Raw genomic sequence first — 14,561 nt, 5'->3', positions numbered from 1 at the left:
TAAGTAATGAAATAGTTGAAAAAGCTCATGATAATGAGTTTATCATTTTGTCAAGGCATATAACTTCAGATATTGCTCTCTTTAGGCTAGAGTATAGAGGCTAATTATTTAGTTTTGCCTTTCAAAGCATTTCCTTTTCAATCTGCCTTATTTTCTGTTCCTAAATCAGAAATTCTTAGTATGATTAAGGATGTGAAAGAATCATTTAAATTTTTTAATTACACTTGAATAATTTTCATATAAGAATTTACACCTAGTACTGTACATATTAATCTGGGAATTTACAGAACTCTTTTTCCTTTTACTGGCCTCCTTTGCTTTCCCAGAATAACGTCTGTCCCCACGTCTGCTCCTGGAACTCCGGGCTTTGTCCTCTGCCTTTTCTGGACTACAAAGTTCTTCTGGAAGTTTTGTGAGAGCTTTTGTGCACTTTGTAGCTTTGTGCTCCAGTATGTTCACCAGTAGGAGGGGAAGTAAATGGGACTTCTGTTGCTTTTTCTCCATCACTTCAGATTACTAGTTGTGGTAGTTTGAATGTAATTGACCCCATAAACTCACAGGGAGTGGCACTGTTAGGAGGTGTGGCTCTGTTGGAGTAGGTGTATCCTTGTTGGAAGAAGTGTCTCACTGTGGGGGCGGGCTTTGAGGTTTCCTGTGCTCAGGATACTGCTCAGTGTCTCAGTTGACTTGCTGTTGCCTGCAAGATGTAGGTCTTAGCTACTCCTGCAGCACCGCTTCTGCTTATATGCCACCAAGCTTCCTATCATATTGATAATGGACTGAACCTCTGAAACTGTAAGTGAGCCTCCTCAATTAAACGGTTTCCTTTATATGAGTTGTCATGGTCATGGTGTCTATTCACAGCAATAGAAGCCCTGACTAAGACATTAGGATAGATAGTTTTACTCCTGCTGTGCTGGTTAAACAGGCACACAGAACAGATTTAGAAGTTTAACACTTTTAAAGGAAGTATCTGACCATCTTTTAAAGGAAGCAGGTGAGCTGTTTGGGTTTCTCCTTGTCCCTTCTCTCTTGAAAGGGCAGTTTTTTTCTGATGTGTTGTGACCACCATTGCATGGGACTTAGTGGCATTTGTATCATGCAAAGATTTGTACCCTTTGTGCCCTGGTCACATTTGACCCTCTCATTGTTGGCTCCAGAGTTCACTTGAGGTGCCAGGAGGAGGTCTGTCCACCGTATGTCCTGCCCACCCCAAGGAGGCTACCAACTAGAGTTTTCAAAAGCAGAAAGCCTGAGTGGATTGAGAATTGACATGGCCTTTGCCCCAGATCTAACCCTGATACCTCTTTCTGACTTTAAAACAATAGGTAACTACAGGGTAGGGAACTATTTTATTAATTATGGTATTTAATGGTAGGTAGACATATATTGACTCTTTAGTGATTATAAAATTTCTAGAAATAATGTATGTAAGTCTTCTGTCTTAGTCACTGTTGTATTGCTGTGAACAGACATCATAACCAAAGCAACTCTTATAAAAGAAAGCATTTAATTGGGGGCTTGCTTACAGTTTCAGATTTGTTCATTATCATCATGGCAGGGAGTTTGACAGCATGAATGACTAGTGAAGTAGTTGAGAGATTTGAATCCTGATCCACAGACTGGCAGAGAATGAGGGGAGAGGGAGAGACTGATGCTGGCATGGGCTTTTGAAACCTCAAAGCCCAGCCCAATGATATACCTCTTCCAATAAGGCCACACCTTTTCCAACATCTTCTAATCCTTCTAATCTTTTCAAACAGTTCCACTTCCTGCTGACTAAGCATTCAAATGTATGATCCTATGTGGGCCATTCTGACTCAAACTCCAACATCTTCCATTTTCCCCCTCTATGTTTAGATTGTTCATACTTGTAGAAGTCATCAAAAATATTCTACTGTCTTTGTCTTCCTATTCAGATTCCTAGCCCATTCCTTTCTACAAACCTATCAAAGAGACAAGTGACCCATAGAAGTAAAATTGCTAAAGAAACCATCCTGTTGTTGCTATGTCAGCAAGTTAGCATTGCTCATTCAGCAGGTGCTTCTCTTGGTTCTGAATAAGTGAGTGCCCCTTTTAGGGATGACCTGGCACTACAGTGTTCTCTGGGCTGTGTAGTTCCCCTTTTGTCATGTGTGATGAGGGTTGTGTGTGGCCTTGTAGATGGAAAGGAAGAAATCAGGGTGAATACATATTCTTGTACTGGACTTTCTGGTTAAGGAGAGAAAATTAGTAGGTCTTTTCTCTTTTCTATTTCTTTTGTGGAGGATGTCTCATAGCTCAGGTGGGTCCCCAACTCACTATGGACCTGATGTTGGTCTTGAATTCCTGATATATTAATGAGTTCACCCCTCAAATACTGGACTTATAAACGTGTTCACCACCATGTTGTGGTCTCCTCTCTGCCCTTGTCTGCCTTTCTCTTTTAGATTTTTTTCAAGATTTATTAATTTTATGTGCGTGAGTTTTATATGTATGTATCATGAGTGTGCCTGGTGCCTACAGAGGTCAAAAGAGAGCATCCTGTCTTCTGGAAACTGGAGTTATGGATGGTTGTATGCCACTATGTGGGTTCAGGTAATTGAATCCAGTTCTTCTTCTAGGGCAAATGCTCTTAAACACTGAACCATCTCTCTAGATCTCTTTTTTGTTTATGCTTCCACAATTTCTTATGTATATAATATACTTTGACCCTATTCCTCACATTATTCTCTTAAATCTTCTCACCCTGCCACTACCAAGTCCCTTTTTCCCTACATTACTCCCTCATCTTTTCAAGCCTTGTTTGGTGTATGTCCCGCTACATTTAAGTTAATTGCATAAGCATGATTGGAATTTTTTACTTAGCAAGGATAACTTATTAGTTAGTGGCTATGTCACTAAGAAATATACCCCCTCCCAACCCTCAGCAACAATGAACTACCTATAACTCTACAGGGAGTGGTGGAGACTTATAAGCCTCTTCTTCATTCATGATGGAAAGTCAATGGGTAAGAAAGACCACCAACTTTAGAGGAGTTGAGCTGGAAATGACCTAGAAACTTGCTCCCTGAGAAGCAGGTCTCAGAGTATCAGATGGTGCTATGCAAGCTGCCAAGGCAAATGGTCAATCTGTTGTCTTGCCCAGCTGCAAAAGCCTATAACCCACAACAATAACTGGACAAGCACGATTCCACAATGATGTAATAGTGGCACTTTTATCTTGAGGTAACCAAGAGCTGTCTAATTAGACTCTTTAAGGCCCATTCAACAGGAAGGAATTGGCCCCCTGCTCCTCCTTCTAACTCTTCCCAGATCTACCCCCATACTGCCATGTTCTCCTAACTTTGTGTTCTTTTTATTTTTTAACACTCCAAGTTCTTTTGTTTTTTTTTTGAAGAGAGGGTTTCTTTGTGTAGCTCTGGTTGTCTGGAACTAGCCCTTGTAGACCAGGCTGGCCTCGAGCTCACAGAGATCTGCCTGCCTCTGCCTCCCAAGTACTGTGATTAAAGGCATGTGCTGCTACTTCCAAGCTTGACTCAGTTTTTATATGTGGTCTTTATTAAACATTCTGCTTCTTTCCTCTTTGTGTGGATTTCTCAGCATTAGTAATTGAATGACTGTCATTTCCTCATTGAATAGTTTTGAAACCTTTGTAAAAGCAACTTGATTTTTGCTGCAATAATAATCCTCTACTGTGGCATTCTAACTAGGACAAAAAAGTTATAGTTGACTTAGAAATGAGTTGACTCATTCACTGCATTCATGAATCAATGAGATGTACATAATCTCTTTACACACAAAATAGTTTTTAAGGAAATATATACGATTATCTGGATGACATGAGTATTATCTACTTGTTTTAGTAACTGTGACCCAATGTAGATAATTTTAAATGGATATATTTTTGTGTGCTATCTTGCTTAAAATTGCCTTTGATTGCTCTCTAAAATGAAATCAAATAAAGCAGCAGAAGCTTTGCAAAAAAAAAAAAAAGCAACTTGATCATATCTTATGAGAGGTTACTTCGCTTTTTATTCCATTATTCTACATGTGCGCTTTGTTGCTAGTACCTCATGGTTTGACTGTTGCAGCCTTGTGCTAAGTTTTGAGAAGGTATAAATCTCCCAACTTTGCTTCTTTTGCAAATGTTTTTGCTTAAATTTTTTAAGTAAAGTTTTACTGGAACTCTTTCCCTCCTTTGTTTATGTGTGGGTTTTTTTTTTTGAGATGCAATGATAAAGTTAAATATCTGTGATAGAGACCTTATTGCTTGTAAAATCTAAAGTATTTATTGTCTGATTGACTACTGAAAATATTTGCAGATCCCTGAACATTAAAGCACTGCTTATTACTCCAGTAGTAATGGATTATGATAAAAATAAATAGATGGAAAAGGGAAACCATACACAGACACTTACACTACTGTAGATGCAAGTAAAAAGTTAGACTATGCCCAGCAGCAGGAAAATAGCATTCTATTATTTGCTTACAGCGTGCCATGCAAATGGCAACTGCATGCTCTCTGTCAACAAAGTGTTTATATATCGGGCCAGTGAGGTGGTCAGTAGAGGAATGTACTTACTGTCAAGCTTGACAGCCAATTTGATTTCCAGAATCCATATGTTGGAAGAAAAGAGCGAACTCCCACAAATTGCTCTGCAACCTCCACACACACACACTCCAAAATTTTAAAAAGAAATATTGCTGGGCGTGGTGGCAAACGCCTTTAATCCCAGCACTCAGGAGGCAGAGGCAGACTGATCTTTCTGAGAGATCAGAGGCCTGCCTGGTCTAAGAGCTAGTTCCAGGACAGCCAGGGCTGATACACAGAGAAATCCTGTCTCGAAAAACAAAACACAACACAAAAAGAAATATTTACAGACAGCTAACCCAACACAAAAAGGTGGGGGAAATTGACACATAAGTTGTTTAGAGTTTAGTGTTCACTTAATTGTATTTCTTCTTAAGACTTTAAAATCAACACCTGCTTATAGGTCAGCAACACCTGCTTACAGAGTACTTGCCTAACATGCCTAGGATTGTAATTTCAACTTCTGGTACTGCAAAAGTAAAATATAAAATTTAAAATAAAAATTATTTTTTAACCTATGCAATTTAGAAAGAGACAGTAAACACAGTGATAAGAACTCTGCTTCCGTCTCTTTGAGTATCCAGCCACTCTGGCATTTATCTTCAAATCTTTTATCCTTACATTATAACTTTTTTTGTTTTTTACCCTGTTGACAAGGGCTGACTATATTCCTCTGACTGACTTGGAATTCACCACGTGGACCAGATTGGTCTGAGATTTGGTACCATGCAAGCTTCTTGCTTCTGCCTTCCACTGCTGGGATTACATATATATAATTCCAGCTTTCAATTTTTTTTTTAATCGTAACTCCTGGGGCTGGGGAGATGCATTAGTTGGGAGCACTAACTCTCTTGCAGAGGACCTGGGTTTTGTTCCCAGCACACACATCAGGTGGCTCACAACTGCCTGCCACTCTAGGGAACTGATACCTAGCCTCTGCAGGCACCCACACGAATATAGCAGACTCTCACACACATAAACACGGGGTTAAAAGTAAAATAAAGTAAGGAAATTTTAGTTTTTACTGTTAGGTATTGGATCCCTGGGTGCTGGGTTCATCCCGCCACCGCCACAATAAGCCAAATCAAATCAAATTAATAAATCCAGATTTAATAAACAGGGCAGTGCAAAGCAGCGTACCCCAGGTGACTCTCAGGAAGGCAGGAAAAGGGAATGGAGAGCACACATAGCAGATCTATGGGCTGGGTCTTAAATAGCCTGAAGTAGCAGGTATGTGTGGTCCTGGGCCTCTCCCAGGAGGAGCTGCCTATGGCAGACTTTCTGAGATGAAGCAGGGTTCGGAGAGAGAGAGATGAGGAGGGGGATTGAGGTGGAGCTTCCGCCAGAACATTCCAGGCTCTTTGGGTATATGGATGCCAGGGCTGGGGTGGAGCTTCCATCAGAACTGTATGTATAATTTTTGTTTGTTTCTTGAGGAAGGATCTATGTAGCCCAGGATATCTCTGTCGTCATGACTCAATCTTCCAAGTGCCGGAATTACATAGTGTGTGCTCCCACACCAGGCCCTGGTATGTGCAATTTATCATAGGAGATTATAGAAACATGCTGAGACTTAGAGGCCACTGACCTCTCTGGTGCAGAAGAAGAGCTAGATCAGCTAAAGGGTGGGCCCTGGAAGTATATGTAATTGTGCACTCACCCAATGAAATGTGGTGTGTCCTGTTTTGCCCTCCCCGCCCAAGCCATAGGCTTGCCAATTAAATTTGTGGTGGTGGTATTTATAACTCATTCCCAAGCTTACGCAAGTGTTCTTTGTTTATATAACTTGTGATTGCTACTCATAGCTGGCTGGTGTGAAAGGGAAAGTTCAAGGGCATTCAGGTGAAGCAGAAAGTTCAGGGGTATTTATGCCCAGGTCTGAACTTATGATCTTACCCAGGGTGATAATAGCCATTGACTTTTAAGCTATGCAGATAATAATTGCATTTGTTATGTGACAGAACAAAGGGCTCTTTACCTTCTTGTTTGATTATAGGTCTCTCACAACTGGCTAATGTCTGATCCTTTAAAAATTGCTATTGTTACACTCAGTCCCCTGCCAGACAGTAGTAATAGGCCTCATAACTTGGAATGGATATCTGATAGTAAATTTGTTTCTAATTTTGAAAGACTAGCAGTTTGTGCTTTCTCCTCCCCAGAACAGCCCACTCTGTGAGGAAGCAAGACAGCTAGAACAAGGAAATAACAACAGTTGGCACTAAGTTCTCACTGCCCAGCAAGCAGATCAATTTCAGCCCCTGGGCTTGACCTTGCAGACCTGCCCCCTGTGCTGACTCTGTCCTGTCTGCCTACTTTTTAACCTTGCTTCCAACTGTTCCTCCAAGTAGTTACTCAATAAATTTGCTTGTGAAATAGAAACAAAACATGTAAGATTTGAAGAGCAACAAAGGTCATTATCCAGGCTTGCAGTATAGCTCAGTGAGAAAACAACAAGGCCATTGTACAAGCAGGGCCAGAGAACCAGCAAAAATACTAAGTTGAAGTATCCCAACTCATCTGCAAGTGTAGTAGGCTAAGTTGTTTCTATCTACTCTGTCCCAGTAAGCCACCTCTGTAACTTCTCTGCAATGGCTATCCTCCTTCTAGGGAATCTGCTATCTAAGCAGCTGTTTATTTGGGGGTTGGGGAAAGAGGTGAGGTTGATGGCACTCTCTTTTAGGAGATAACAATTTAGGGCAGCAAGTTGGGCAGATTTGAAAGTGCTGTGCATCTGTTTTTGAGAGGAAGGGTGCTGAAAGGAAAGTTTGTTTGTTTGTTTGTTTGTTTGTTTGTTTGGAGACAGTGTCTCTCTCTGTAGCTCTGGCTATCCTTGAATTCACAATGCAGACCAGGCTGGCTTCTAACTTAAGAGATTTGTCTACTTCTGTCTTCTGAGTGCTGGGATTAAAGGTGTGCACCACTATTCCTGGCTAAAAGATAGTTCTTCTAGTAGCAAACAATTGCCTGGCTTTTCTCCTGTGCCGTTTGAAATAGAGGCTGGAAAGTACGGATTTGGGAGAGCAGCTAAAGGCTTGGTGGTCTGCTTTGACTGCATTCCTCCCCTGAGATAATTCTGCTTATTGTTAAGATTTAAGATGGTAAATTGACACGGGGTTTACTTTGAGATACAGTGTCATGGGTCCAAGGACAGTTTCAAGCATGAAGGGACACATGATCTTCTTTGATAAATCTAGCCTCCTAAGTTGTTCTATATAGAACAGCAGGGCAGATTGACACAGTTCTCCTGTGTAAACTACTTCCCATTCTGTTTTATTACTTTCACCAGGAGGTCAAGAATCAGTCTGAGAAACCCCACATAAGTGTCTTTCAAAACAAAAAACAAAACTTACTTTAGGGCTGGAGAGATTTGCTGCCCTTACATTGACCCTAGTTCAGTTCCTAGCACCCACATGGTGACTTATCCCTTCTGTAATATTCGGTACATGGTGCTGTGTTGTGACTTGGTATACATGACCCATCTCTTTTTTTTGTTGTTGTTGTTTGTTTGTTTGTTTTTTTTTTCGAGACAGGGTTTCTCTGTAGCTTTGGTGCCTGTCCCGGAACTAGCTCTTGTAGACCAGGCTGGCCTCGAACTCCCAGAGATCCACCTGCCTCTGCCTCCCGAGTGCTGGGATTAAAGGTGTGCGCCACCACTGCCCGGCATGACCCATCTCTTAATAGAACACAATATCATTTGAAGAGAAAGAGTCTTAAAACTATCTCTTGTATATTTAGCACAAAGCTTGCTATTTGTAAATCTTAACTACGTGGCTGATAAGTTGAACAAGCACTGAAAGAGTAGTAAGTGTGAGTTGCCTCAACTTTCAAATTCTGGGAGTATAGGCCTGCACTATCATACCCAACATGCTCTGAGCATTTTCAGGCCAGGAGGTCTCCTAACTCTATTACATTGCTAAATGGATGTTGTCATTTGTTATGTGCTCCTCTCTGGTCAGGATTAGGTCTAAGTGCACATAGTATCTAGTTCTCATATAGCTCTGGGAATGAGTATCACTGTCTTCATTTTATAGGTACATCTACAGACATTCAGAGAAATTCTGCTTTGGGTTATCTTCTAATAAGTTGCTGGGTTGAAATTTGAACCTGGGGATGGCTGGCATCGAAATCATCCACTCTCCCTCCACCTCAATCCCTAATAAACTATTCCCCTCTCCTTTTTTTCCAGACCCATCCCTGGAAGGCATGTGTGGCACTGAGCATGCCCAGCTGGGGGAAGATGGGCAGCGGCCGCCGCGGTGCACTTCAACTACCTCATCTCAGTCTGAGCCTTCAGAGCAGCTTAGGCACCAAGGCAAGATCCTAGCATCCGAAGACCCCAAAAAGAAGAGAGCTCAGAAGCCCTCTCATATGAGAAGAAACATACGGTGAGCTGTGTTCTGGGTAAGGAAAATGGAAGGGAATAGACTAGAAATAGCAGAAAGACTTACTTGGGCAAGGATGTCCTCTCTCCAGCAGAGACAAGTGTCCAACTGTGAACCTTCATTAATAGTAAAGATGGCATATCTGGTGACACATGCCTGTCATACCAGCTCTCAAAAGGTTGAAGCAAGAGAATCATGCGTTCCAGACCAGCATAGATTACATAAGGAGACCCTTATGTAATGTAATGGTAACAACCACCATTACCACAAAAACCCGGTAATGAAGGCGAAGTTTAGAACCCACTGTGTTGAATTTCACAGAATTTAGGGAAGATAGGTACCTAGACCATTGAGAGGTCTTGGGTGGTAGCTCAATGATGGTAGGATCATCTTACTTTCAGACTTTTCTTTCTTTATGTTTCCTATACCTCAAAACATGAAGTTTAAAACAAATCAATAAACAGATATCAACAACATAAAACTCTCAACAAAACTGAGCTATTGTCTTTTTAGAATTCAATTTCAGGTGATAGGGGACTGACCAAGAATGGGACTTTTTCCTTGACCTAAAAGATAACCAAAAATGAACTTTCTTAACTGTGCAAATCTCAACAACCTTTCCTTCTGCCAAATAACAACTTGTTCTACTAAAGGAGATAAATAACATTTCCCCTCTTTTGTTAGTTTTTTTGTTGTTCTTCATTTGTTTGTTTGAGACAGGTTCTAACTCAATAGCTCAGGCTGCCCTGGAACACACTGTGTGGCCCCTAGCTTTGAACTTTTGGTAATCTTTTGTACAAAAGCCTGTCAAGTGCTGGAATTACAAGTGTGAGCCACCATGCCTGGCATAGCTCCACAGTTTTCAAAGCACATAATGGAAACTTGAAAGTATTATTCTAAGCTCAGAAAATAATGATGCAGAATCCCTATTAACCCATTTGTTTGTCTGACAACTTTAAATTTGAGTGTTTGTGTGTGCGCGCACACACATGCATGCGTGTGCGTCCCACGTGTTGTATGTTTATGGCACAGTGCAAGCACTTGAAGGTGTGGAGGCCACAGCAGGACATCAAAGTGTTTTCTTCTTGCTTTCTACCTTATGCCTTAAGACAGGGTTTTTCACTGAATTGGAAGCTCCTTTTGTCCAGAAGCTCTTGGGATTACCCTGTCACTGCCCCCAGTAGTAGAATTATAAACATATTCAGCCATACCTGGTCTTTTACATACATGCTGAGAATTTGAACTCAAATCTTTTTTTTTTCTCACAAGACTGGGTTTCTCTGTATAACAGCTCTGACTGTCCCACAATTCACTTTGTAGGCCAGGCTAACTCACAGAGATCCACTAGCCTCTGCCTCCCCAGTGCTGGGATTAAAGACGTGTGCCACCACTGCCCAGCCTTGAACTCAAGTCTTTAGGTTTACAGAGCAAGGTCTCCTAATTACTAGGCTGCGCGCGCGCACACACACACACACACACATACACACACACACACACACACACAATCTTCTCTGTCTAACCTGGTGTGGGCCAGATTAGCTCCTCACAGAAGATCCACCTGCCTCTGCCTCCTGAAGGCTGGTATTAAAGGCATGTGCCACCATTGTTGACATAACTTTATTTTTAATGCTGGTTCAACTTTGTCAGCCATACTAAAAATAGTATTTTTATTACTCTTGGTCTTTTATTTTCATTTATTTGAGTGTGTGTATGTGTGTATTTTGTATGTGTGTATGTACCTGTGTGTGAGAGTGTGTGAGAGGGGCAGAGGAGGACATTTATTAGCTTCCTCTGTTACTCTCTGTTTTATACCCCTGAGACAGAGTCTCTCACTACACCTGGTGCTTGATGTTTTTCAAACAGTGCAGGAGAAATCCCAGACAATTGTCCAGCAAGCCCAGGCAGTCCTATCCCACCTTCTTGTATGTTCTGTGCCTTTCTATACCTATGGCCAAACCAGCTTTTTTAGGTGGCTGCTGGGAATCCTAACTCAGGTCCTCATGTTTGCACAGTAAGTGTTCTTACCTGCTGAGTCAACTCCCTAGTCCCTTACTCTCAGTCTTTCGTGTGCAGCATCCTCTGTGAAGAAGTCAAATAATAAGTAACATATGTTAGCACAGGGCCATTTGAAATTAAAGCCTCTCTGGCACCCGTCCTACCCTCCTTTAAAAAACTCCTTGTATAAACTTGCTCCTTGTATAAAAAGTGCATAGGTGAGACTTTGCTTCCCTTTTCCTCAGTTCTCTTGTTTGAAGGGAAATCAGGAATGGTATTTCCTTCTTTAGTTTGCCACTACATTGTCCAAATTGTAAGATAACCCTAGGGCCGTCTCTTTTTCATGTTTAGAAAGCTTCTCCGGGAGGATCAATTGGAGCCCGTTACCAAAGCAGCACAACAGGAGGAATTGGAAAGAAGAAAGCGCCTGGAGCAGCAGAGGAAAGAATACGCAGCCCCCATTCCTACTGTCCCTTTGGAGTTCCTACCTGGTAAGCAAGCTTTGTGCTAGAATGACCGTGTATTCTAGGAGGAAAGGCCTCAGCTTGCAGAGTGGCCAGGCCTGGATTGTGGTCTCTCAGGAATTCTGCAGCCCCTTTGCCTCTTGAGAGTACACAGTAAGAAGAGCTATCATTTAGAAAGTGAAAATAGATTAAAACATACTCAAATTAATTTTATGTAGGCTTCTTGTTTTCCCTATAGCTTTAGATTTTAGCATGCCAAGAGATGAAGATTGGTCACATGGATAGATGGCACAATATGACACCCAACAGAGAAGGGAACTTGGAAAGAAGACTGCGATTTTTTTTTTTTTTTTTAGCTTTCTCTGCTATTGTCAATGGCCAATTCCCATTACAGCAGCAGAGGAGGGTGCTTACTGATGATGACTCAGGGAAATATGTTTGAGCTAAATGGAGGATGCCTGTCTGTCTGTCTGTCTGTGTGTCTTGAGGCACATTTGTGACTCATGGCACATGTGTAGAAGCTAGAGGACAACTTGAAAAATCAGTCTTCTCCGTCTGTTGGGTGGGTCCTGGTGATTACAAGTCTACAGGCTTGGTAGCACCGTTGCCTGCTGAGCCATCCCAGTGGCCCTAAACGTGTTTCCTTCCATTTTTCTTTTCTAGAGGAAATTGTCTTACGAGCAAGTGATGGTCCACAGCTCCCTCCTCGGGTCTTGGCCCAGGAAGTTATTTGTTTGGACAGTAGCAGTGGCAGTGAGGATGAAAAAAGCAGTCGAGATGGTAAGATCAGGCCAGACGGGCATCTCGTCCACTTCCTTCTGGCCAATGTTCATCTTTACTTTTTCTTTTTCTTGGTGTGTGTGGGCGTGTGAGACCAGGTCTTACACTGTAGCCTGATCTGAAGCTCATAGTAATCCTCATGTCTCTTAGCCTTCTGATTGCTGAGATTAAGTGTACCACCATGCCTGACTTTGACTATACTTTTGAAAAATTCAGTCTTTATTCATTTGGTTTGGCCTTACCTTTAGCGTGTCACCTTAGCCTAACTTGTCCTGAAAAAAAAAAAAAGCTTTAAGAACATTTGTTTTGTAAGTGGTAACAAGTTTTAGCTAAGTCTTTGACCTTTCGCTCTGACAACCAGCAGTACCCTGTTCCTTGAATTTTTATGTCATTTTTCTGTCTCAGAGGTGATTGAACTGAGTTCTGGAGAGGAGGATACTCTGCACATCGTGGACAGCAGTGAGTCTGTCAGCGAGGAGGATGAGGAAGAGGAGAAGGGTGGCACCCATGTGAATGATGCCTTAAACCAGCATGATGCTCTTGGGCGGGTCCTTGTCAACCTGAATCACCCTCCAGAGGAGGAGAATGTCTTCCTGGCCCCACAGTTGGCACGGGCTGTGAAACCTCATCAGGTACAGCCAGTGTTGATCCTGCTCTCTTTTCTTTGCTGCAAACATTGCCTGCTGTTGGTTATTAGTGTTATAGGCTGTAAAATACTTGTTGGATCCCTAGAGTAGCTGTTGAAAGCCCTTGATCTTTGAATATGAGTACAGTGGGGAGAGGAAAGAGACATGTCTCAGGTTGACCTGTCGTGTAGAAATCACTGGGGGCTGGAGGGATGGTCAGCTGTTAGGAACATGCATTGCTCTTGCAGAGGACTCTAGTTTGGTTCCCAACACTCTCATACAGGTTCTATAACTCCTGTTCCAAGGAATCTGATGCCTCTTGACATCCATGGGATCCTGTATGCATATGGTACACATACATGTACCCAGGTACACACACACACAAAATGGAATAAATACTCAAAAAGTTACTTGACCACCATCTTGCTTCTCTTGGATCAGCAAAGAGAAGCTTGGGAGGTATAGATTCAGAAGACACATGAAAGTCAGATATCAGGGAATTTCTGAAAATTGAGAGCATTATTGTTTGTATTGATCTAGTGCCTGCAATTAGTACCAGTGAGTGAACATCCACACAGTCTGAGACTGACTCATTTTCAGGACTTCCTACAGCAGGAATTATTGGGGTACGTAGAGGAGGTACCCTCTCAAGCTCAGAGCAGCTAGGTTGAAAGAAAGACCTTGTCAGTAGTTGATATTGAAGACTCTTTAACTCATACAGAACATTATACAAGGTTAATGCAATTTTGTGTGTTCTCCAAGATGTCTGTCACCAGTCAAGGTGACAGAGAAATTTCAATAGACCAGTCAGGGTACACTTGCATGTTTACTCATACCAAGCATTGTGCTTATTTAGTGACTATTCCCAAGTGAGGAAGACTTGTATAGCCATGGTCTCTGGTAATGTTTCTGACATTCATCTGGTTTGTCTCTTGTCAGATTGGTGGGATCCGGTTCCTATATGATAACCTAGTAGAGTCTTTAGAGAGGTTTAAGACCAGTAGTGGCTTTGGCTGTATCCTGGCCCATAGCATGGGTCTTGGGAAAACTCTGCAAGTGATCTCCTTCATTGATGTCCTCTTCCGTCACACGCCAGCCAAAACAGTCCTTGCCATTGTGCCGGTACGTCTCTGGGTACTAACATGCTTGTTGAACTCGCCTTTCAGCTTATTCCTTAAAACTTGTGCGCTTATACATTGTGTGTGTGTGTGTGTGTGTGTGTGTGTGTGTGTTGGGGGTGAGGAAGCATCTTTGTTTAGTGGGTGAAAGTGAAGATGACCTGAGTTTAATTCTGGTGTCTACATAGGGGCAGGAGAGGACTGACTCCTGCAGGCTGTCCTCTGGCCTCCACATGTACATACAATAAATAAATAAAAGTGTAAAAGATAAAAGCCAACTCTTTTGGGCTTGTCATAGGTTAATACTCTTCAGAATTGGCTGGCAGAGTTCAACATGTGGCTCCCGGCTCCTGAAGCTCTCCCAGCTGACAACAAGCCTGAAGAAGTCCAGCCACGGTTCTTCAAGGTTCATATCTTGAATGATGAGCACAAGTAGGTGGCCTATCCTGTCTTCTCTGTCTTATTCCTTTTACACTTCTCTGGGACTACTAAAATATGTCTCTTGTCTTCCCACATTCTTTATTTTCATTCATTTGTTTGTTCGTTCGTTCATTCATTCATTCATTAAGACAGGGTTTCTCTGTGTAGTCCTAGCTGTCCTGGAGCTTGCTCTGTAGACCAGG

General features: G+C 42.0%; 1 protein-coding gene across 1 annotated transcript in view; it reads left to right on the top strand.

Moving 5' to 3' along the window:
- Positions 1-14,561, top strand: part of Rad54l2 (RAD54 like 2) — a 92,326-nt gene that overhangs the window by 51,366 nt on the left and 26,399 nt on the right. Inside the window, exons 3-8 of the mRNA XM_050139676.1 lie at positions 8,760-8,958; positions 11,302-11,441; positions 12,078-12,194; positions 12,600-12,826; positions 13,760-13,942; positions 14,237-14,370. Of these exons, the coding sequence (XP_049995633.1) occupies positions 8,760-8,958; positions 11,302-11,441; positions 12,078-12,194; positions 12,600-12,826; positions 13,760-13,942; positions 14,237-14,370 (1,000 nt within the window). The remainder of the gene's footprint in view (positions 1-8,759; positions 8,959-11,301; positions 11,442-12,077; positions 12,195-12,599; positions 12,827-13,759; positions 13,943-14,236; positions 14,371-14,561) is intronic.

The sequence above is a fragment of the Alexandromys fortis genome, unplaced genomic scaffold, assembly GCF_014885135.2.
Source record: "Alexandromys fortis isolate MF-2015 unplaced genomic scaffold, M_Fortis_MF-2015_v1.1 scaffold_36, whole genome shotgun sequence".
Classification (NCBI taxonomy): domain Eukaryota; kingdom Metazoa; phylum Chordata; class Mammalia; order Rodentia; family Cricetidae; genus Alexandromys; species Alexandromys fortis.
Note: the sequence above shows the minus strand (reverse complement) of the source record. Positions and strands in the feature narration are given on the sequence as shown.